General features: G+C 38.1%; 1 protein-coding gene across 1 annotated transcript; it reads right to left on the bottom strand.

Moving 5' to 3' along the window:
• Positions 1 to 290: 290 nt before the first annotated feature.
• On the bottom strand, positions 291 to 24222 carry LOC135427664 (myb-like protein AA). The gene is made up of 3 exons (XM_064681235.1): positions 23471 to 24222; positions 12241 to 13340; positions 291 to 430 (listed from the first exon to the last, which is right to left on the bottom strand). Exons 2-3 carry the CDS (start codon positions 13181 to 13183, stop codon positions 291 to 293), a joined length of 1083 nt encoding a protein of 360 aa, XP_064537305.1. The 5' UTR covers positions 13184 to 13340; positions 23471 to 24222.
• Positions 24223 to 25732: the final 1510 nt, after the last annotated feature.

Below are 25732 nucleotides of genomic sequence, written 5' to 3'. Positions count from 1 at the left end.
CAGCAGCAGCAGCAGCGACATCTAGCGGCGGCAATTGGAGTGTTAAATAACAATTACAACTTTATGAAGTTATTTGCGTTGCTTTATTGTTGTTGTTGCTGTCGTTGTGTTTATTGCAATGCATAAAAGCTGAACAACAAGGCAAGGCAGAGCGAGTGAGAGAGAGAGAGAAGGGGAGAGCGGAGGGAATGGACTCTGCAGTTGGGGAGGTCAGCTCTTTTGGCTAATTAGTGCAGAAGGCAGAAGAGCTCAGATCGCAGCAGCTACAAAAAGGGTTTCCAAAACCAATTTCAGATATGCATCTGTTGCTGTTGTTGCCGAAGTTGTTGCTGTTGTTGTTGCTGTTGTTGTTGCTTGGCCGCAGCACGCCCTCCATTGTGGCCAAGAGGTCGCAGCCAGGCTTCTGTTAGGTAGATCGACTCGCAGGCAGCTGAATTAAAACCAATCACAGCAACATGCAAAAGAATCTGCAGCAACAACATGTTGCTGCTGTGGCTGTTGCTGCTGCTGCTGCTTGGTGCTACACCGATTTTTCTTTGGCAGCGTAAAAGTTATATACAAAAGTAATATTCGTCATAATCATAATGATAGGCTTTCAAAGCGTAAAGCAACGGCAACAACAACAGCAACATCTCAGCGGCAACAACAGCAACATCTCAGCGGCAACAGCAGCAGCAGCCGCCATGCCAGTTGATTATGATGATGACTCGCGTTCGCAACGAGTCCTCGCTGTGGCCCACAAAGTAGCCGCATGCAACGGGCTACGGAGAGGAGGCTATACAGAGAGGGGGTGGGGGGAAGGGGGGGTTGTTGCTTGGGCGCAAGCAATTCAGGCAAAGTCGTCAGTCTGAACGTACGACGTCCGCACGATCCATGCAAATTAAATGAAACGTACGATGCGAACAAAAAGTTCCCATGACTTGAGACTCTGTCGACTGAGGGGGGCTGGTGGGCTGGGTGGCTGAGGGGGGGGGGGGGGGGGGGCGTGCAGGTAGAAGGGGGTGTGGCTGCTGCAGACGCAAAACGGGCAACAGGTCCAACGTGCGCGGCGCGTTGCTTTTCGCTGCGCCTCATTTTCCCATTCATGCATTCAATTCGCCTTCATGTTGTTGTTGTTGTTGTCGTTGTTGTTGTTGTCGTGTTTTTGTTTTTGTTGTTGCTGTTGTTGCCGTGTTGTTGTTGCTGCCCGCGTTCAAGTGTCATAAATCCTTTGGCTTAATAATATGCACCTTGCCTTGGCTTTAGCTTTTGGCTCCAGCTTCATCTGTTTTTTTTGTTCCATATGCTTCCAGAACCTCAATTATGGCCCCGCACTGCAATTGTTGTTGCCTTTGCAGTTGTTGTTGTTGGCGTTTATGTGTTGCAATTGCGTCTCATACTTATTTACGGGCTGTTTAGTTTTTTAACCAAAAATGTGGGCCATAAAACATAAATTGAACACGGCCCAATGGAGCTGGATTAAAAGCAAAAGTTCAAACTTCTTGTCGGTTACTCAATATTTGAGCGAGTTCTGAGTGAAGGCTTCTTTGTTCAAAATTTATCAAATTGAATACATTTTTTCGAAATGTGAAACGCATAGCAGGATACATCTCTAACCCCATAGAGTATATATATTCTATAGATATATCCCTTTGTCTATTCGTCTGTCTGCCTCTATGCAAACTATTCTTTCAGCTTTAAAGCTGGATTCGTCTTTTTGCAGCAGACAGAACATATGTCGGAACCGGCTGGATCCGAGCACTATATCATTTACATCATGTATCATCTTGTATGATCAACTTTTTTGTTTATCAAGATATCTTGACCAAGCTCGTCAACTAAGAGTTTCACTATGCACCCTACATAGATGCTAAATCTTATATCATATAGCTGCTAGAGGAAAGATCTTTCGAAAAGTAGGACAAAATATTTTGTTTTCCAAGATATTTTTATATAACGCAGCATTCACTATTCATACATAGCTTACATACAGCTAGACAAATGTTTACAAAGGTATTAAATCTTTTTCTTGATTATTATTTTGGTTATTTATCTCTAAAATTAAGAAGCAGGTGCACGTCCACTTTTGGATAGAGAGCCATGTTCAAAGTATTTACAGATAGTTCCTATAAAAACTAAGGCAAGTAAAGATGCCCTTGTCGGGAGTAAGCGACTGGAAGATACCCTTAACCCAAAGCCAAGCTGTCTATGCACACAGCTAGCTTTCTTCCCAGCCAACACACACACACACAATCACACACACACACATATACAAATATACCCTGTGCGCCTTATGCCGCGACTGCGCTTCTTCTTTCCTCTGCTCCCACACTATATATGGGCAATGTGTTCTAGGTTAACTGCGGTCTTTATAGTCCGATCTATAAGAAATCTTCAGGGCTTAAAGATGGCATACAAAAGTGTGCATATACCAAGCCGCAAGGTTCTAGCTTCAAGAATGAAGTTTTTACTAATTTTAAAGGATACTGAGGCAGGAATTCAAAAAGTGCAAAATTTTTAATCTGCATAAGCTACAAATTAGACTACACTCCAAGTAAAATGTATCTAGCTTCCATTTTGCTTGAAAATCCACATTTAAACTTCGATAGTTATGTATATTTATCGATAACATCAAGAAAAGGAAGACCTATCGAAAGTAGGATAAGTGAAAATAACATTTTAGGCTATTTACCAGAGTTGATTTAGTTTTTCGGCACCGCCAATTAATGGACTACTGTTGCTCGTGGATTCGTCATGGCTTTTTGGGCTCCCCTTTGGGGAGTTGGGGGGAAGTGCAGCTGTTTGGGCCCGTCGAACCGCCCAGTTTGGTCATGAAAAGATGCCAAACTGCAACTGCAACTGATGCATTTTGGCATTTGGCATTGGCCATTGGCGGCGCATCGTCACGTTTGGGCAGTTAAATTTTGTGTGCGGCCGGTGGCCAGATTGGACGCGGCTCCGTTTGCGGTGTTTACCATAAAAAATGGCAAATCTGTGCTACGTTTTTGTGCGTTTTTTATATATTTATTTTCCCACTTTTTTTCTCTTTTTCCTGCTGCATGAATCAAGGACTGGAAATTCGTGGCGCTTATGAGTTCGAGTTCCAGTTAACTGCAGACATAACTCATACGCGCCATGGGCCGCAATTTAATGAGAGACAGGAGGAGAGGGAGAGACGGGCAGAGGGAGAGGAGCTTCCAATTAGCAATAATAAAGTTGAGACGTGATATTTCATTTGGCGAAAATTTGCCTACGTCCCATAAAACAAATGCGCGCTCCTTCCACAGAAAGGCAGCTGTTGCCAAATTATATGCATAAATAATAATTTGAAGCAGAACCAAAGTCAGAAACTGAAACAGAGACAAACCAAAACTATAAATTTGCCGTGGAACGTGAGCGAGAAACATCCTGCTGCATGGTTCAGGATATGTTTTATGTTTTATGTTTTATTTAACTTCACTTTCGGCTGCTGCCCCCGAGAGAATAGGGAAGGGGGTGAGTGGGGAGGGGAGGGGAGGGGGTAGCACAAACCCTATCATTAGCATTTCCGCTTTTTATTATTATTATGCCACATATACCCTGCCTGAGTGCGGGGCATTGTGCAGTGCCAGATGATCATACTTAATCATAATTTAAGCTGCGAAGCTCTGCTTCTTCTTCTTCTCGTTCCTCTCGTTCTTCTTCATCTTGTTGCTGTTGCCGTTGCTTGTCATATGAAAATTGCAGCGCCATTAAAGTCCAAGTCGAACCGCACCGTCCGCAGTCCGAGCGGATATGTTGTCTGAGCACAAAATATTGCTCAAAATTATCCGCAGCGCTAAAATTAATTGACTTTTGGCCCCAAAAGGTTGCGCGTACGCAAATTAGCTCTCGCCAAATTTCTATTGCCGCCAGTTTCCTGGGAACACAATTAGCGTTCCGATAAAATGCCCGCAAAAGAGGAAGAACACACAGATTTGTGTGTGCGCCTCGAAGGCGTTAAGAGCGCGACCCGCTTTTACAGTTAGCCAACAAATTGAGTTTCGCGGCCAAAAGTCTTTGGCCTACACTGGGCGAAAAAATGTCGACTGTCGTCTATAGCTTGGACAGAGATTCAAATGTTGTGCTTGAAATTGTGGGCAACATTTTTAGAATATTTTTTCACTAATTAAATGTGTCTCAGATTTTCTTACTACAAATTAGCCACAACATTTTTATATGATTATTTTTATTTATTTTAAATAAATTTAAAGCTGTGTTATCCATCTTTCCATCTCTCTGCTCTTCAACATATTATTTTAATTCATAAAAAAATATTCAATAATTGAGCTTTTCTGTATAAAAATTAACTACAATATATATATATATATATATATATAGAAATATATATATATATATTTATAGAAAATGAATTAAATAATATTATAATAATTATTTTTAATTTAATTGCAATAAATTCAATTTTTTTTTATCCCCCTTCTGCTATCTATATAATTGCTATTAGATTTATAGCTGATAGATAATAAAAATCAGAGCATTAGATTTGATAAGCATTAGAACTAGAGTCTGCCTTCAGCTTAGAAGTCCTTCTGTCTACAGCATGCCCCATTGATTTGTGTCCAAATTAATCTCATGGATAGCACAAGATTTCTTTGATTAAATACGTTTTTTATCCGTTTTATTCTTAGACCTTAACGTAGATTTGTATTTTATGCATGGGAAGAAAGGTTCTTGACAAAAAGAATTTTTATGCAATTTCAAACTATTTTCGATTCGAGCTTCAAATTGTTGTTTCTTTTTTTTTTCGCTGAGTGCAGCCGCAGACACAACAAAAACAATTTGCCTGTTCTACAAAGATGAATGGATGCCCGATTCTGCGGCGGTCCTTTTTTCTGTTTAGGCAGCGCAACACACACACACACACTCACACACACGCAAACACACGCACACATTTTTGGAGTCTAAATTCAGTGGCGATTGCTTGGACAGTTCCTGGTATTAATTTCAAATTCATAATACGAATTTCATTTCGGGAGCCGCCAAGCTATCCACGCTGGCGGCGCGGCTCTCTTCTTTTTGTTTCATACTCTTTTTATTATTCTTTTTTGTTTAAAATAAACTCGGACAGCATTTAGCTGCGCCCGAGTGACCTTCAGGCGCCCCGCTTGAAAGAAGAACCCTTTGAGCCCGCTTTCGCTAACTGCTGCTCACATTTGGCCACAGTCTGAGCCACATGACGCCGTCTTCGACATTTATGGCCAACAGTCTGTCTGCACCCCTATCCCTTGCCCTTGCCCTTGCCCTTACTCTATATCCCTTCGCCCACCTCCCGCACAGCTGACTTCCTCCCTCAACTCTTTTGGCGCGACTTCGTTTTGCGGTTATAAAAATTGTGCCAACATTTTTATGAGTTTTCAACACTTTGGCGTTGGCCCCATTAAAGTCGCAGCACTTGTTGTTGCTCTGCTTCCTCTTCACAGTCATATTGTTGTTGTTGCTGTTGTTGTTGTTGTTGTTGTTGGGCGCCAGTTTATTGACTTTATTGCCTGCTGCGTGGCTAATTTTGAACAAAAACGGAATATGATTGATCGTTCAGTTTTTGTAAGGATATAACAGGTGATAAGCTTTATGCTGATGTTCTCGGTACAGTGGCAACTGACTATGAATGATTTTTATGAAATTTAAAACAGACTTTCGGCTTGAATTGAATATATCTTTAACCCTGCTAAAGACATCAGTCGGGATAAATTGCATACTTTCCATTAAACTCTCGGTTTTCCAACTTTCATAGTCTTAGCAAGCACGTTAGCTTGTTTTCACTCGCCTTTAACGACATCGTGACCCAAAAAACTAATCTACCTTTTTTGCGAAATTGTTTTCTTGGCATAGTTTTCAAGAGTTTTTGTGCATAGATTTATCTTTAGAGCAAAACTAGGAGCTCACTTTAGAAAAGAAAGACTTTTGCTGCATTCAGCAGCGATCTTTAACAAGTTAGTGTACCCTATATGAGCCTGCCTGACAAAGAGATACCCTGTAAACCACTCCGTATTGTCGTCAGTTGTATTCATACAAGCTATAAACAACATGCTTTAAGCAGAGCGGCTTTTTTTCGATTCCACATTATGATAAATAAAATCTTGTCCAAGATTTGTGTGTTTGCCATGGCAAAGCTGGTGCCTCTGGCTCTTATAATCCTAAAGCTGTGCTCAAAAAACTGCAAATCTATATTTATCGAATTTCGGGAAATGCGCGGGAGTTATGGAACAAGAGGATGTTATAGCGGAAGCTCTTTTAAGGTAAGTCAATAAGTAAGCATAGAAAGACTAACAGATATTTTGCATTTATTTATATATTTATCATATAATGTATATTATGTATATTATTTATACATTTATATTATTTATAGTCAAATTTACTTTCAACTGTTTACAGTTATCAATAGTTCAATTCTCTCTAGTTACAAAAAAAAAAGCTCTGTTTTAAATCATGATCATCATTTCGGCAGAAATAACTTCTTGTTAGACTGTCTGTCTGTCTGTCATTAAGTTGAGCTATTATCGGGCTAAATGCCTAGTTGAGGAGTTGCAAATTGCCGGCGAGAGGGCGAGTTCAATGCGCAAATCCCCGGTCACATAAGCTAACCAGTTCAACGGCAACAGCCATTGCCCCGGCAGCAGCCATTAGGCAAGTTGGCAGAGGGCTTGTAGGGGGCGAGGGGGGAGGGAAGGTGGAGAATCCAACTACTTATCTCTGCCATAACTGAAACCCGAGACTTTGCCGCAGACCAGAGCCTGAGCCAGAGCCAGAGCCAGAGCCAGAGCCTGACAACTGTCAGAATTTAATGGCGGCTTCAATTTTTATAACCCAAGCACGACTACCGTCAAGTTGCAGCAGCGACTGCGACGGCGACTGCAACGGCAACTGCGACTGCGGTCGCATTCATCAAGTTCAAGTCAAGTTTTGGCTGGCGCAGAGATTACGCGCAGTCAATCTCTCTCGCTCAAGACTGGCTGAAAGAAATGCAAACGAGTCAAAACTCTGGCCAAAATGCAGATTTCAGCGGCACGATATGGCGCGAGGGGTGGAGGGGGGTGTGTGTGTATGTGTGTGTGTGTGTGTGTGTGTGTGTGTGTGTGTGTGTGCAGCATGCAACATGAGTTCCCACAGTTTGCTGCTGCGGCTGCTGCGGTTGCTCTTTGGCAACGCCTTCAAAAACTGATGACGTTGTAAGGCAGATGATGCCGCAGCCTCCAACTCCAGCTCCAGCTTCAGCTTCAGCTCCAGCTTCAGCTCCAGCTCCAGCTCATATGCATGCCGGACTGTTGGCTCTTGGCTCTTGGTGCTTGCCTCTTAACCATCAGCGTCTGCTCAGCCTTCAGCCTTCAGCTCGGCTGCGTCTTCGTCCACGTCTTATCTCGCAAAATTTGATCAACGTTTTCGCAATTCGGGAGCTCCGCCCCGAAGGTATTTTCCATAAATATTCTTCTCTTCTTCTGGCCAACAATTTCTTGCTGCCTGCTTCAGTTTTAGCTTTTTACTTTTATTAGTTGTTGCTGTTGTTGTTTTAGTTGTTGTTGTTGTGCTACAAATAAATTAAAATTATGCATGCTTAGGCATGGGAACTCTTTTTTTTTGTTTTTTTTTTTTTGAGCTGCAGCTTCATGGGAAAGTCGTTTTTTTTGGCAAACAAATAAATTTGTGGGCGCATTTGTTGTTTATGTGTGGGAGTTTCACTTAACGGGCTTTAAACTTGTCTACACCATACTTTAAATAATTGACAACTAGCTGTAAATATTGACTGAGTAGAGTATAGAGAGGTCGTGTTGCATAATATATGCATAGGTCAGAAATAACTTATTGTTGGAATTTGCACTCAGTCATAAATTAGCTAAGAAATATTTAATATATATTTTGTATTCATGTGTTTCTTAATTATATTTAATAATTTAATTTATCTTATTTTTAATTTAATTTTATTATTTAGTATATTTCTATTATTATTATAATTTTTTAAATTAATTTTTTTAATTTGGGTTTTAATCTAACTGCAAGACCCGTAATCAATAATTAAATAAATAATTGCAAGAAACATATATTATAATGTTTTCATAATTATTTCTAATTTTCCAATAAATGCTGTAAATTTTTGTTATATTTTTTTTATAGAAATTTGAAATATTATTATTATTATTATTATTATTATTACTATTATTATTATTATTACTATTATTATTATTATTATTATTATTATTATTATTATTATTATTATTATTATTTTTATTATTATTATTATTATTATAATTATTATTATTATTATTAGTATTAGTATTAGTATTAGTATTATTATTATTATTATTACTATTATTATTATTATTATTATTATTATTTATTTTTTTTATTTTAATATTTAAAACTTTGATTTACTTTTGTAATTGTTGTGGAAATTAATTCATTTTATATTTAAATTATTTAATTTATTATTTTTTATATATTCAAAAAGCTTGGCTCATTCCAAATTTAATTGAAGTCAAAATATTGTGCCCAGTGCAAACTCTTTTATATATAGAGAAGCATTCCAGAAGCTCTGAGCTGTTTTTTTTTTTTTAATATATCTACACATTTCATTGGATTCAATGAATTACTTCGTACGGCTGTTTACCTTGACGATGATATCCGTTACGCTCCGAACAATTCACAATGGGCTTCAGGTAGCATTATGCCTATCAGTCGGCCCTCAAATTGCTACTGCAGCTGTCTCTGTCGCTCTCGCTCTCTGTGTAAGACGTGCGGCTCATCTTCATTTATCATTTTGAATAATAATCAAATCATAAAAGCGACGAATGAGGCCCGCGTCAAAGGCGTCAGCCGCATCAGGCGAACAGACAATCAGACAATAGACGGGAGGCAGGGAAGGTGGAAGGCGGCGGGGAGGGGGACTGAAGACTGGAAGACCGAAGATTCGAACCTCGAGACTGCAATCAGTGGCGAGTTGCGAGTGGCGAGTGGCGAGTCAAAGAACCCAACTTTGGGCTGGGTTATTAAAAAGGAATTTGCATAAAAGGCACGAGTTCTCATTTTCTCTCTTCTTAGACTAACACAAGGATTAAGCAATAAATAACTGAAAGGGGCAGCAGCGGGTTTGCAGAGGTAGGAGGGGGAGCTCGCAACAATTTCCTATGAAATTATATTCAAATTAGTTTGAAGTCTGCCGTCTATACAAATGGCATAATTATGGAGCATGGAGCCCCCGAAACACACAAAGCACTCGCGAGCACTTGAGATTATGCTAAATGCCAAATGGATGAGGTGTGCTCCCAGCCTCAGCCTCAGCTTCAGCATCAGCTTCAGTCTCGGCTTCAAAGCTGCCTCCGATGCTGGGTGCAGTGGCTGCCACAACGGCGCTCATCAATTATCCACGTGCTTACAGCTCTGGCAATTTGTTAGATGTTTTCTATGCTTCTGCTGCGGCGGGGAACTGACGGGGAGCACACACTTTTGACACCTTTTGCATGCCACACTCAGGGGCCGTACAGGGGCTGGGCCGTAGCCAACACCTCTTGACGTGATTATAACAGTTTTACGGTTAGTTATTAATGATTCGCTATTCAATAGATACAAAGAACTTTTTACCAACTACCCGACTCCCTCTTCGGCTCCGACATGATAATTAGCATTGGCACCTCATCTGCCATTTCTAGCTGAATGGATAACATTTACAAATTTTGAGTAGAGAAAGTGAAAAAACTACATTTTATAATTTATAGAAAATGAACAGAAAAATTAAGCAAGATTTACAGGTCAGTAGGCCTTACTTGAAACAGTGAGAAGCGCATAGGAAGGCGATAGACAGAAACTAGGAGAGATAGAGAGCGAGAGAGAGGGAATGAGAGAGCGGGGGATGAAAAGCATTGCAAAATCAAGAAACGTAGAAATAAGAGAGTGAGAACACCGAGTGACTGAAATATTTGATTGCATGAGAATCACATAGAAAGGCGAATCAGTTATAAACCATGCAATGTGAAGGAATACTGTAGAATATTGTCTTAAAGGACGGATGCCTTTCTTATATGCATTTCTTAAACAAATATTAATGTTCATTTAAATATATAAAAAAATGCATTTAATATGAGAGCAAAAGATATGAACAAAAGTATGTCAATGTTAAATAGGGGGAATAAATATTAAATTATATTTCTACATAAAGACTTGGCTGGGTAGTCGTCGGAAACGTGAACTTAATTCAACTGAATGAGCTTTAATTGATGCTCAAACAAAATTGGGGGAATTGCAAATTGTTTTTGGCCTGTGAGCAATAATTAAATTTACATAACGATAAAATTTTTATCGCTCTATATATAAATAAATATATATATATATATTTAAGTAGGCGACATGCGATATTTATTTAAATGATATCATTTCCTGAGTTCGTTTCCGAAACACCTCGCGGCATGTTGTGCTATGTAAATTCGTGTTTGTGTGTGTGTATGTGTGTGTGTGTGTGTTTGGGCGGTGTCCGTCAACAATCAAGTCATTTATCAGAGGCACAACAAATATTCAAAACGTGGCCGTAGAATACACTCGTATTATGCATGCGATGCCATGTCAGCGAAGCTCCTCTTTTGGTTGCCCTAAACCAACAAATATTGCGTGCAGACATAGGTTATAATTTCATGAAGAAATTCAGGGGCAACGTTGAGCTGAGTGAAAGAGGAAGCACAGAAGTCGAGCAGACATTTGGACGGGCCAAGAGCAATCGCAACAGCAGCAGCAGCAGCAGCAGCAACAGCAATGGCAATCCCAATGGGCGCGTTGGCGGCCAACACTCGAAATCATGAAATGATAATAATGATGTTTTAGTCAGAGACAGAGAGAGAGAGGGTGGAAGGAAGGGAGGGGGGGATCGAGAGGGGTCGTGGAAGGGGTAGACGGAAGTGCAGCAGCAACGTGTCTGCTGATGAACCTCTAATGATAAGTATGAAAATGAGTTCGAGCCGCAGATGACACGACACAGTCCGAAGAGAGTAGGGAGGGAGGAGGGATGGGGAAGGGGGCTGTAGTTTCATTTATGAATGAAGCTGAAGGCCGCATAATAAATCAAAAGACACACACGTTGCCGCTGAGCAGATTCAAAGCAGGAGCGTGACCAGACAGGAAATGGAAATGAGACTGCAATAAGCCCCACCAAAAAAAAAAAATAACAGTAGAAACTGCGATGCCCATGTTAAAGTTCATGTCAAAATTTAACTGGAAAATTTTTGAAATGGAAATTGAGAAAATTAGCGGGGTAAGAGAGAGGGACAGAGAGCGAGAGTGGGAAAAGAGAAGACAGAGAGAGAGAGAGAGAGAGGCAGAGGCAGAGGCAGAGACAGAGAAAGGGCAGAGAAAGAGAGAGTGAAATAGAGGGAGACAAAGAGAGAAGAGAGAGAGAGAGAAAGACATGCATAGAAGAGCTACACGCTAAGAGGCTTGACAAGCAGTTAAAAAATCTTTAAAATTAATCGGTTTGATTTTAAGCAACATAATAGTGATGCCAAGCTATCGATAATAATACAATCGTTAATCGATATTTCGAATAATCAATGGCTTCATCGATAGCCGATGGTCAATATGATTGATAGTTCGATTGCCGAGAGAACTTACTATCAATAGCTACGATATCTCCAATAAATACTTCATATCAAAAGTGTCGATTTTATATAGTGAATAATCAATACTAATGATAGTTTCTAATGTCGATAGATAATCCTATTAATATCGTTTCTGATAGAATTTCCCTGACTGGAAATTAAATCATTTAATTCTTTCGACTACCCAATAGTTTCGATAGTCCATTATCGATAGAATCTATAGATATCGATAGATAATACTATCAATAGCCAATCGTTAAAAACGACTATCAAATGTCTATAAAGTCGATAGTCAATATCGATATCGACAGATTTGATTGTCTTCAGCAAATACTGCAACAATTATAATATCCTTATTTTCGATTATCGAACAAACGGATCTATCGATAATCTACATCAATATTATCAATAAATTTGTAATATTTCCCAACTTGACAACCCTATCATAAGATAAGATTAAATAATTTAGCATGTTGTTCAACTATTTATTTCAGCTGAATGGCAAACTTTGGCCAACTTTGGCCAACATCTTAAACACACCGCGCACAAGGCACTCTCTGTCGGAAATCATAATATACATATGTACCTGTAGCTGTATCTGTACCTGTATTTGTATCTGTATCTGTATGTTAAAATCAACTTCAAAACTTACCGCCTGCATTTTGCATGTTGTTGTCGTCGTCGTCGTCGTCGTCGCCGTTGTCGACGTCCTCGTCATTGGCTTCGCTTGTTGCTGGCGCCGGCGATGTTGCTGCCGATGCTGGCTGCGATGTTGTTGCCTGTATTGTTGTTGTTGTTGCTGTTGCTGTTGTTGTTGCTGTTGCTGTCGCCTCGGGCGCTGCATCATTTTGTTGTAATGCGACTAATGAGGCGGCAAAATTGACGTGTTGCTGCCGCGTGAAGTCGAACACAGATGCAGCAGCAGCAGCTGTTGCTGTTGTTGTTGGTTTTGTTGTTGGTGTTGGCGATGGCGCTGGCGATTGAGTTGTTGGCTCGCTTTTAATTGCTGCTGCGGGGCAGCGCTGCTGCCAGTACTCGGCGGTTATCAAATGCTGCAGACTGTGCGTAGGCAAATGCTGGCCAAACAGATTGCTCAGATGTTGCAGCGGGCTGTTGCTGGCGACATGTTGCTGCAGCAGCTGCTGTTGCAGCAGCAACTGCTGCTGCTGCTGCTGCAAGTGTTGCTGCTGCAGTTGATGATGTTGCTGCTGCTGCTGCTGTTGTTGTTGTTGATGATGATGATGATAGAGCAGCGTGGCTGCTGCAGCGCTGTCGCTGGCATCGCTATTCATTTTGTATTTGGTTGTTGTTGTTGGCGTTGACATTGTTAGTGCTTCCGCTGTGGCCAGCTGTCGAATGCCACGGCTGCCGCTGCTGCTGTTGTTGTTGTGACTGCTGCTGCTGCTGCTGCTCTGATTTGTGTTGCAAGCGTTTTTGTATTCAAGTAACATGCCGTTAATGCTGGCAGCCCTAGCAACCTGCTGGCGATGCTGCTGCTGCTGCTGCTGCTGCTGCAACTGTTGCTGCTGCTGCTGTTGCTGACGATGTTGCTGCTGCTGTTGCTGTTGATAGTAGTTTGCTAGCAACAATGGCATAATCAATGTTTACAGCTAACTGTGACAGCAGCAGCATACACAACATATACATAGATACAAGCACAATTTACTTTGCCTTCAACAATTCCAGCCAGGCTTTTTTGTTCTCCCTTTTCCGCAACGTTCACAAGTTGGGTCAATTGGCCGGCGACAACGTCTGCAATTAGCCAAAGCATATTACAATTATTTAGTTTTTCGGGCATGTCAAGTGCTGCAACATGGTGTTTATATAATTCAAGCTACCCTTTATTTTAATTAAAAATGTAAGTACCCGAAGCCCATTTTGCAGCTTAGGCACATTTCTAAGAAGATAAAAATATACTTTTTTAAACTTAGAGATACACAAGAAATACCTTGCCATCGACTGACTGACTAGAATATACCCTGTGCCAGGATATGAAGTGCTTTGATTTTAAATCTGTTCATCAACTGCTTTTAGTTAATTTTCTTATAATTCCTGGATAACTTTTTGTTCATTAATTCTGTCTAAATACAGTTTTGAGGATTGAGAATCAGGATAAAAAAATTCTATATACAAAAATTTGTAACTCTTATAGTTCCAGAGATCTGAAGGAATTAAAGCTAAAAAGCAGAAATATGAAGTAAAAATAAATAGTTCGACTCGAGTTTTAACATTGATCCACAATAAATATATTTCTTATTAAATTTACGCTTCTATCCTAAAAACTTTTTGAATATTTTGGAAAATTAAAAATCTATATATTTACATACTATAATATATCAATATGCTTTATAGAATCATTTATGTATACTTCCATTTATTCAAACTTTCGAATTCATTCGAATTCAAACTTTCTAAACTTCATCAGGCTCTTAAAATATATAAGTTGTCAAAGACTCTTCTCCCAGCTGATACCCCTCAGCTCAATTTCTAATGCTTACAGGGTATCGAAATAAATCACAAATAATCACAGTAAAAAGAATTGTAATTTATGCAAACTCATCGCCAAGTTTGATGGACATGTGAACACCGCGAACACATTTGCCATCAGGTTTCAGTTAATCATCTCCGTCTAAGTTTTTGTCATTTTAATTAGTTCAAATTCGGTGTTTATTTAGTTTTCGGCCTAAGCATAAGTCGCAGCTCGCGCGACTCTTTTCATATTTTCACCTGGCAACAACAAAAGGAAGAAGATGAAGTAAAACAACAACGTCATGACTTTGCGCCAAATTATAATCAGAAAACGTCCAATCATCGCGTTCTTCCCCGCCTCGGTTTGGCTTATCGAAACAGTTTTAAGGTGGCAAAGGAATTGGAGGGGGGGGGGGGGGGGCTACAGGTGAGGCCGTCGACAGGGCGATTCAAAGGTAGCTGTGAAGCAGGGCAATTGAACTGAATATACATAATCGCTAGAAGAGTCAAAAAGTACCGAGCTTTGAGCCACAACAATACGAAAAGCGCTGTGCTATGATTTTTTAGAGAGCATACACTGCGAAAAACAGTTGATGTGCTTGACAAACTAGAGCTGAGTTTCGAAAACTAAAAGCTGCCCAGATTCTTTGACACTGCGCGGCCAGATTCTGCTAAACGTGTTTTTAAAGTTTAAAAAGTCAATTCGTTCCTTAACTGATCTGGCAACTCTGTGGTGTCTGACATAAGTGAAAACGTATAAACTTCATACTGAGATACATTTTATAATAGTATACTAAGTTTATTATACTTATTTATAATAAACACAATCGAATGCTTTACAAATTTTACAAGCCTTCGAAACTTTTCCTGTTTTTTCAATGATATGGCAACGCTGCACAGCCACATATATTTTATCTTTAACTTAATTAAAATTCACGTTTAAGATGTACTTGAAGTCAATGATGCATAGTTTTTGAATTTCTATTGATATGGCAACTCCAAAGATCGCAGCTGATCTGGCAGCACTGCGCCAACAGATGCAGCTTTTGACTGCTTCTCAAGATAAACTGTTGAGTTCAAAAGTAAATTGATTTGAACTTAGTTAATATATTTCTTAGTCACAATTATTTTGCATAAATTTCTTCGAGTGTCTGAATTGATCTGGCAACTACGCACAATGGTCGTCGCATTAAATGCCTCAGCTCGACGCCGAGTCGGCACATTGAGCGACCGGCATTATAATTACAAGTCATCTACCTGATGTTTTTGACCATTTAAGCTACAAAACACGAACAAAAAGCCGTCAAACAGTAGCCGAGAGGGAGGGCGAAAGAGAGAGAGAGAGAGAGGGAGACGGGGAGAGGCAGTTGGCAGCCGGCAGACGGTAATCATATAAGAATAAATAATAATCACACAATAAATATGCCTCGCCTAGAAGAAGCAGCCGAAGATAGCAACAAATTTCCATTCTTGTATCGACATTAACGCGCATAATTGTTAATACCATTTAAATGTGCGTAAAACTCTGCCCCCAAGTCATGTTCCATTATTAAAAAGACACCGAAGACGATTTTAGCAGGAAGGAAGAGCTCTATACTCTGAGGGGAACTGCAGCGGAAATTGTTGTTGTTGAACATGACTTGGCCTATTTCTTTTTTAGATTTTCTCCAAATTTAACTAGTTCAACTCCGAACTTTAAGAGCATTATCATGCCGGGCCACATATCAATTGGGAACGAACTGTTGATAGAGTTTACAGTTTAAGCAGTCGCAATATTGAAAGAAATTATATTAATGAACTATAACTTCGAATTTAGTCTGTTAACGTGTTAACGTGACCATGAGTCAGCGCTTGAAATAGTTGTGCTTATGAATGAATGCTCTGTATTTAAAAATAAATATGAGTTTGGACTTCACCCAGAAGCTCTGTAAACACAGCTAGGCGCAGTGTGAAACCCAACAAACTTTACATTTCGATAACATTTCTTATTAATATTTGCTGTTATGTTTGCGATAACATTTCTTGTTAATATTCGGAATGTAATGCTTAGCAGCAGTTGGCGTACTGTTAGGAATTTGCATATGTTATGTTAACATTAACGTAACAGAAAATTCAAATTATGTGAAGTTAAGATATATTGAGAATACTTTATCAAAAGCCAATTAAAATTAACATCAAAGAGGCAGAGATTATGCATATGTTTAAAAAAAGTAGTAGAATAAATGGGGGCTGGAAAATGCTGATAATTGCGATTAACAGAATGTAAGTGAGGATAAGAAACAACAAGCACTTGCCGGATACCGAATATTATATACCCTTGCAAACTTTTAATAAAATTGCATTGTATACAAAGTTTAAGATTATATATACTTTATGGGGTCCATGCTATTGCCTTTACACTTAACATGATGCACAATGTAAGAGTATAAAACACAGATAAGATCCTAAAGTTTGTTATCGCTTAAGACTACTGAGAATATTACCAACTGCCCTAGGCTAAGCTCAAGCGCAACAGACTTATAAGGCATTTCAATGTGACACATTTCAAGTAGCAGAGCTCGCAATAACATGCTGTTCGAATAACATTCTGAGCAATGTAAATAGGAATTGTGTTATGCGATTATGTAAAGCTTAGTTACAAAGTGGTTTGCACAATGTCTATAATAGAGCTTTCAAATAGGAATTATACCCATTTTAATATGGGTATAATGTGGTATATAAATTGAGACCAAGCAATTACCAATTACTAATGATAATTGGCGCACCTTAGCTGATGACTACTGTATTTCTATGACTTGCATTTGCCTTGAGAGTTTACCATAAATTTATAGCGTAAATTGTATGGCACACACACAGATACACTCGCGCTCTTGTCCATAGTTGTATGTAAATATTGATAAGATGCATGGACAGGTATACAAATAGTAAAGTGTAAAAAAACGATTGAGAGATTGAACGATTGAGCGATTGAGCGATTGCAGAGCGTGACGACGGCCTTCTGCAAATCGGAGGGGAGTTCAGGGCAAGTAAATATATATATATATATATATATATATTTCTTATACAAATATGCTTATTTGTAGTTTTGGACAGGGCGATACATTTAGTTGCGGGGGCTTAGGGCAAATTTGATTGTTGTTTATCGGAATGACAATAAATAGAAATACTTGCTCGATATTTTTAGCATGCTGGCTTAAAATGCTAATTGAAATTTAGCTTTAAAATTCCACGTACTGCGCATAAATATTGAATATTGAATTATTTTTAATGCATGGCCAAACACAGCAGACACTTTCTGGCTAGCGCCAATCGATATATGTCACAATACGTAAATATAACGAAAATCTCTTTCGCCCCATGAATAATGGGACAGCGGCCCCCATTTGGCGCCCCATCCGTTAAGTTCCAGCGAGAGACGACTTAGCGACGGACTTGGCACCCAGCCAAATGGGGCATGAAACAATTGTGACTTATGCACTAAGACAAATTAACCCATTTACAGTGTGCACAGCTTAAGAGCTACTCAATAAACAAATTAACCGATTGGCCCTAAAAACAAAAAAACAAATATCAAAAATGCTCATTAACAATTTCTCGATATGCATAAATGTTTATTTAAATTAATTCCCATGCGGCTTTTATCGACCTCGTTTCTTAACAACAAATGATTAATTACATTTTTTTTAATATTATTTTCTTTCTTTCTCTTTCTAGGTGTGTACAAAATTACTTATACATTTATGGGAGCAATTTATATTGGACTTTCAAATTTAAGAACCTTTCTGTTCTTTAAATATATTTTATTATTTTTGCAAATATCCGTAAGTACATATAAAATAGCCTAGAATTTAAATCAAGCGCTGAGAATCGCTTGGATTAAATATACAATACTTATTACAAGAATTCTTATACTTAAAATAAGTGTGTCATGTACTTAATGGAAGTGCAATATTTTTTAGGTCAATTATTTATACATTTAACGTAAGAATTTTTGCCCAAGAAATTTCCTTTCTACTTGATTTAAGCAGAATATGCTTGAGCATAGCTCAATTTAAACCTTTTTGTTCTTAAAATGTGTTCGATTAATTCTGAAATATTCCTAAGTTAATATAAAAAATGCTGGAATTCAAATCCAAACCCTGTAAAAGGCTAAGATTAAAAACAAAATATTTTTTTTCAAGAATTTCAATACTTAAAACAAGTTTCAGGTGTACTCAAGTACAATATTTCTACTTTAAGTCGGGTATTTAGGAATTTTTTAAAGTACGAATTTATACTTAATTTAAGCACAATATGATAAAAAGTAGTTCTCATCTCTTTCTCTCTCTCTCTTTCTATCTCTCTCTCTGTCTGGGTACCGCTCTTTCATTATCTCTCCCTCTCTCTCTCTCTTTCTCTCTTTCTCGCCCACTCTATCTCTCTCCCACTCTCTCTTTCTCGTTTTGCATGACGATTCATTTCTTTTACAATTTCCTGCGCTCTTCCCTTGTTTTCCTGTTTGTGTGACACCTGCATTATAATGCTCGTAATCTTTATCATGATCAAGTATTATTGATTGACTCATTTCCATGCGATATCGCAGACTGGTCTCAAATATGATAAGGCGGGGCTCCACTCCAGCCATAATGGAAACGCGCCGAAGTCTGTTCAGATTCGACTGTACAGCTAATTGACTAATGAATGGCACTCATTGTATTTGTTTTCCCTCCATGCCAATTTGTGACAGTTTTTCTAATTGTTATTACTAAAAAATTTATTGAAGCCAGTTTCCGAGAAACACAGTTTGTGGCAATAAATGATAATCACATGGTACGCGGCGGCCACTTATCGATATATCAACCACATTTGAGCGCATTTTGAATGCTTGGCCAAAGCTAACTAATAAGGGAAAGTACCCGAAATGAAGCGCATTTTCCGGTCGCAAAGTTCAAGTTGATTGTGAACTGTTTAACAAATACTTTTCAGCTTCATTTTGTTTATCACAACAAAAATATCAAATCAATTTGTACACAACTTGGCCAAAATTCATTCAACAGAAATCTGATGGAAAAAAAGTCCAAAGATTGTCTTTGAAATTAACAAGAATATTTCACAAGTCTAACTAACTTAACAAATTTCATTTTATTTTACTTTATTTTTTTTATCTATAATTTATTTTTAATTTAAATTAGGAATATTTTGTCAGTTTTACATGCAGCGTTCACGGAGATACTTTACGTGGCCCAAGCTTTAACTGCTTGGGAATTTTAAGCGCAAACGCTGCGAAAATACGTTGCTGTCATTAATTATGATTTGTATTTAATGTTATGTGTTTCTTCTCAAGGATTACACTTTTAAGCACAAATTATTTCAAGCTCCAATCATAAGAGTTGAAAATTTCATCTGGAGTTGAACCAGCAATGCGGCTCTTGTCAGTTCGACGCTCAGACACGAAAGCCTTAAAGGTCCATTATGTCACATTTCTTAAGCACAAACTTTGGCCTTCGTTTTCCAACACTTACGGGTTGAACCCCCTCTCGAGCCAAACGAAAGCCTCCATAATTATTCCAACTTCAGTCAGGACAAACTTTCGTATTAATATAGATATACCTATTATGCCCCATTTTATAAGTTCTAGCTCGTGTAATCGTATTCGCGCATGATCCTAACCTTGCCCAAAAATCGTTTCGCCAACTTTCCAGCTGCCTCTCGAGTGTTAACGTGACTTCGGGCAATCGCCCTTTGATCGAGCCCATATCAGCATCAGCCCATACACGAGTTTGTTTACCCCATTAAAAAAAAAAACAAAAAAAAAAAACAAAAGAGGCAATTCCTAGAATTCGATTTGAAGTGCAGAAATCAGGTGAATTTAATAAATTCTAATCAGAAGAGCTTCAGAAATGAAAGAACAAAAAAAAAAAGAACTACTCGAAGTTGTTAATTTCGCAAATTCGTAATTCTTGCTTCCGATTGCGCGAGTGTGTGCTTAGATACCCTAACATTTGTAGTTTTCCCCTCAATATGCACGGCAAGTTGGGTGTTTAAGACTTTGCTTATCTTAAGCAAGAAATCTATGAATAAACGTATTTGGTATTTTGGTACCTTGTATTTGTTTATGTATTTGTTTGCGCACATGCAGCTTATCGAAATTTTTGTCGCCGGTCGAATGACGGAATTGCGCTGACAAATCAACTGCTTATAAATATTGTGAATCATATTCAAATTACATAGACAACTTTTAAAATTGGCAGCGAACACAAATATCGATAAGATTCCTGACTGACCCGATATGAAAATGTCTGCCTCCAAAGTTGACTAATGCACAAATTTCCCAATCTCAAATAGGTAAATAGGTGTATATAGAAAAGCATTTTGTTTTATCAAGAGTGGAAGTATATATATGTTATATATATAGAACAGTTTTTTCTGATTGAAAGGTCTTTGGGGAAATTCCGAGTAGAGATAAACTGTGGACTTGAATATTAAAAGCAACAAGAATAGTTGTGCTTTGCAAGCGTGATGTCACGAGTCCGAGCGTTGGACTGATAAGCGGGAAGTCGCTAGCTCAACTTCGAATTGGAGAATCGGGAATAAGTATTTAATCACTGCATGAGCATAATATATGTATATGAAGGCAAAATTAATATGAACAAAGAGTCGGCGAATGTCTAAAATATGGCAGAAATTGCACACATATTATTAAATATAACCATACAACGCCGGGCAATTTCTTTAACAAAATTATAATTGATTATTGCAGCTTTACATAATATAAATTAGATTCTCAGTAAATATATAAACAATTCCAATTGGTTGTCTTTTAAGCTTAATAAAAAGAATTTTTCAGATATTTTTTAGGGTCACATTTTCTTGCGTTGCATTTTGCAGGGCATTCGCAAGTCGACTTGACGCTGTTTGTTTGTTGTGTGTCGCCTTTCAATTGATTATTTTGTTTTTCAAGTGTCAATTGGTTTCGTTATTTTTTTATGAACGTCAGCGATGATATGCAAAGTGTTTGTGTTAACGCAATTGAGTTTCTTTTGTTGTTGTTGTTGTATTTTTTTTAGGTAAGGTATTATCTGGTACACCTTCCGTGCCAGCTAGTTGGCGGAGAGGAGGCGCCTTATCAGCTGAAAGGCAAACAAATTGAACTCATTTCTTGAAACAACTTCGACGCAATTGTCGACACGGCCTGCAGATATATGTATATGTATAGACAGCTAGCACGGGCTATAGACACAGATACATATTGTAAATATTCCAATAAGTCTCAACTTGTCGCTGTCTTTGGCTGTTTGGCTGTTTGGCTGTTGTCGCCTCTTGCTAATCAGTTCATGTACATGCAGAGGCGACCGAATATGGTAAATGGTAGGAAAGAAAGAAAGCAACCAGAGATAAAGGAGAAGAGGAGAAGGAGACGTTGGCAGAGACGGAGACGGAAACGGAGACGGCACCGTTTCCAGCGTATGCAACGTGTGGCATACATATAAAGCGCGGTACCATTTTTATCTAATTAGGCTAAGCAGCAGGCAAAAGAAGAAGAAGAAGACGATGATGAAGAAGAAGAAGCAGAAGAAGCGTTGCGAGTGCGACAAATATTTATTATTGTGCAAACAAGCGAACGCAGTAAAATAATCAATCACTCGATCGTTACAGCAAATGGCCTGGTATCTGTAGCTGTATCTATAGTTGTATCTGTAAATGTATCTGTAGCGACAAATGTATCTGTAGCGCTCCGGTCGTAACTAAATGCGGCGCAGTTAACGGCATTTGAATAAGGTAAGGAAATGCAGACAAGACGCAGATACATTTATAGATATAGCTATATAGATACACAACAGCCTATAGATACAGATATAGATACAGATACAGATACTTGGCCGTGCCTTGCACTCATTCAACGTATCTGTCGCTGTCGCTGTATCTTCGCTGAGCCGCACAAGTGTTATGCTAATAAAACAAATCGAAGACAGCTTATCAGTTATATATATATATATATATATGTATGTATAGATATTTATGCCATATTTACATTTACAAGCGAAGACGCGACGACAATATTTAAAGTGTAAATCGATCGATTTTTCTTTAGATTTTTTTCCCTGCTTTTTTTTTATTATTTTTTTGTTTATTGTATTTATTTCAATTTCAATATTATTTATCAACGCCGTTGCCGCTGCCGGTGCTGGCCTGTGGCTGCTTATTGGTGCCACATTGCGAAAGCCACTTCAACATTTGTGCGACTAGTGTAAACTTTGCTGTTTACACTAGACTTATGGCATGCCCTTTTTTTTTTTTTGTACTATGTATTTTGTTCAGCTCCCAAGTGGTTGGGCTCATTGAACAAATTTGATAGTTATGCTTGAGATTTTTGCTGCTGATAAACAATTTGGCACTTGGCATATGCGAAAAGTACACCCTGTAATACATACACTTGATTTCTGTTGAAATTTAACCAAGATTTGTATAATCGGCAGATGGCAATTCAATACATTCCATAAACATGGCTTGACATTGATATCAAAAGAGTTAATGTAAAGGATTTTCATAGCCGATTATGCAATAGCAAAAAAAAGTATCTTAAGTTGTTTACAGTGCAAAGAGATTTATCTTTACTTCAAACATTATGTGAGCTTGAGAAAAGGTCGTTGGGTATAAAGTAGAAAGCAGATATACGTATCAGCAGTTTATCTGATCCTAACGTAGATTAACGTTATTCAAATGGAGAAATTGGTTAAATAGTTTGAATTACATAGTTTAAGTATCACGAGGTAGTCAAATGGAATCTATTCAAGATTTCAAGGAGAAGACTCCCTGAAGTAGCTAAAAATTTCGAAAATTAGTCCCACAGAAAATATTTAATTTAATTATTATAATCTTAAGGTCTTAAAACTATGAAAGTGTTAAGTCAACCTAGTTTAATCAAGTCGCCAGATTTCGGGTTTTTAAATCCAACTCTCTCAGGCTACTTTAAAATAATATTATGGTTCTTAAAAATATTTAAATATGCATGAAAATTTAATGTGATAATTCTTTATTCATTTTTATAATTGTTAATATTTGTATTATTTTTATATATATTATTGTTAATTTTTTTATTTGTTCTATTTTTCTTTTACAATCATTATTATTATTTTTGTTATTATAAATTGTATTATTATTATATTCATTATTATTATTATTGTTATAATTCTTTTTTTTCTTATTTATTGTTTCTCTTTTTACTGTCATTTTTATTGTTTTTATTCTTATTAGTATTGTGCTTATTTTTATAATTATTATTATTACTGTTCTTCTTATTAGTTTTATTATTATTGCTTTAATTATTCTTTAATCTTTCTTTAATTGTAATCTTAAAACCTAAACTCTATTAAATTGGAATCTTTCGATTATGTTCCTAAAAACTGACTGCATATATCCCAATTAGACTTTACCTTTAGCTTTGAACTGCTTTAACTGCCACACTCTTCTGTTAAAACTCACAATAAAAACTCACAAATATTTCATGAATCTGTATCGCACTTTTGCCTAATTGTTGGCCAAAAATCGATGGCAATTACATTTGCGGCGTTTAGCAAAGCAAGTACTTCGGACTTGGCACATCGGCAGTTTTAAGTTGGGAAATACTCTATATATATATATATATATATATATTTAACGTATCGGGCGATTTATTCGCGGTACCGAAAGCGCGCAAAATGCCGTCGTGAAAAGCGCTGAAAAAAGTGCAGAGCAAACACGGCGCAGCGCAAAACTGAAACTGAAACTGAAACGGGCGAAGCTGAAGCTACCTCAACGCACAGAAACAACACGCGACGCGAGTGGGCGAGAGGGGAGGGGATGTTGGCAGCGTCGGTGGCGGCGGCGGGGGAGGGGGAAGAGCGGCAACAGCAGCAACCGGCTACGTTTGAGTCGAAGTTTTTTGTTTTTTTCGGGGGGCGGCTGGGGCGGGCGGCTGTTGCTAAACAAAAATCGTAACGCGCGCGCGCACTTGAGTTGCAAACACTGAAACTGAACTGAACGAAAAAGTATCTTAAAGATGCGCAGATCAAAAGCGCAGCACGGCCGCCTGCCTGGCTAACTGACTGCGTTGTCTGTGGGCCAAAAGCGAAGCGAAACGAAATGCGGCAACAAGTTTTGCGATACAAAAGCAAATAAACAAACGGCGGCAACTGCAGCGACAACAACAACAACATAATGTATCTGTATCTACATCTGTATCTGTATCTCCACACACACACACATATACACTCACACATGCACGCAGTCTCAGTGCGTTGGAGCATGCAACACGCGAGCAGCAATTGCAACCTGTTCGCAAACGAGCGAGCGGGCGAGAGCGCCTGATAACACATTCGCGCTCTCTTCGCCAAATCGTAGCCGCGCTCTCCTTCGCTCGCTCTCACTAATACCAGCGCAAAATTGCGATCGTGCGCTCTCTTAGGTTCCACAAAAGCTGCGCTTGTGTGCGTTGCGCTCGGGTGCGAGCGAGACAGCAACTGAACGCCGCCGCCCGCGCTCGTGTACTACACGAGCTTCACGCACACCAGCGCATTATTCAAATCAGGCATAGGCCTGTCTCGCTCGCACCTGTGCGCTCTCCGAGCTTTTGTTTCGCCTTATTTAAATTTATGATTATCGCTGCATGTGTGTATGTGTGTGTGTGTGCTTGCTTGAGTTTAATCCAATTGGAGGTGGAGCAGCCGCTTAGCATGCTGCGGTGCTCTTCTAGCCAACGCTCGCTTATTGTCTTCTGCGGCGGCCTTTGCGTACGTGCTTCCACTCGTAGATACTCTATCTACGCCTGCACGAAAAACGTTAACTGTCACAGCTTGTGATTATTTTTTCGTGTTATCCAATTGGATTTCGGTTAACTGTAAACTGGTTTCCACTCAGCTACTATTGGCACAGTTTAACTAATGGGTTTCCAATTTCGTTCTAATGTGAATATCAATTTTTGAGATATTTGGAGTAGTAGAAAAAATTGATTTAAAGGCCTTCTTTACAAAACTTTCTTTTACTGTATATACAAAATTATTGTTAAGAACACTTAATATATGTTTCAGATAATACAAAAAAAAAACACAAAATTTGGTGTTAATCCATATGCTTAAAATTCCTTATCAGTTTTGAGCACTAAAGCTACCCTTGAACTAGCTTCAACTTAAAACTAGATAATTCATTTTTATATTGAAGATGAAAGTTGGAGGCAAACGAGATACATTTTATAGAGAACTGCTTATATATTTATATTATATTATATATATATATAGTGTATAGAATAGTCTTCATATACGAACAAGTCATAACTCATAACAAAAATCTATAAAAAAAAAATTATACAAAAATATTTTTGATATTTTTAATCAAGAAAACTTTTTATATATATTTAAAAATTTGTATATTAATATTAAAAATGTAGTTAAACGTAAATTTATGGAATTATTCAAACATAAATTGATTCAAAAAATATTATTATTTTATTATTTTTAATTTTTGCTATTTTATATTTTGGATATAGTTTTCTACTAGTATTTTCTTGCTTAATAATTTTTTATATTTGTGTCTCTATATCTTATATATAAAACAAGAATATTCCAATACAAATTTAGAACTCGCTCCTCTGCTCTTACTCCTATATGTTCTTATAGGCCACATTCTTGCCATAACCCACACTCAGTTTCTGCATTGATCCT

Source organism: Drosophila montana, unplaced genomic scaffold (genome assembly GCF_035044405.1).
Source record: "Drosophila montana isolate Dmon_TW-CO22-7 unplaced genomic scaffold, ASM3504440v1 contig_2192_1, whole genome shotgun sequence".
In the NCBI taxonomy this organism is placed as follows: Eukaryota; Metazoa; Arthropoda; class Insecta; order Diptera; family Drosophilidae; genus Drosophila; species Drosophila montana.
The sequence above is the reverse complement of the archived record's forward strand: the minus strand, read 5'-3'. Positions and strand labels throughout refer to the sequence as shown.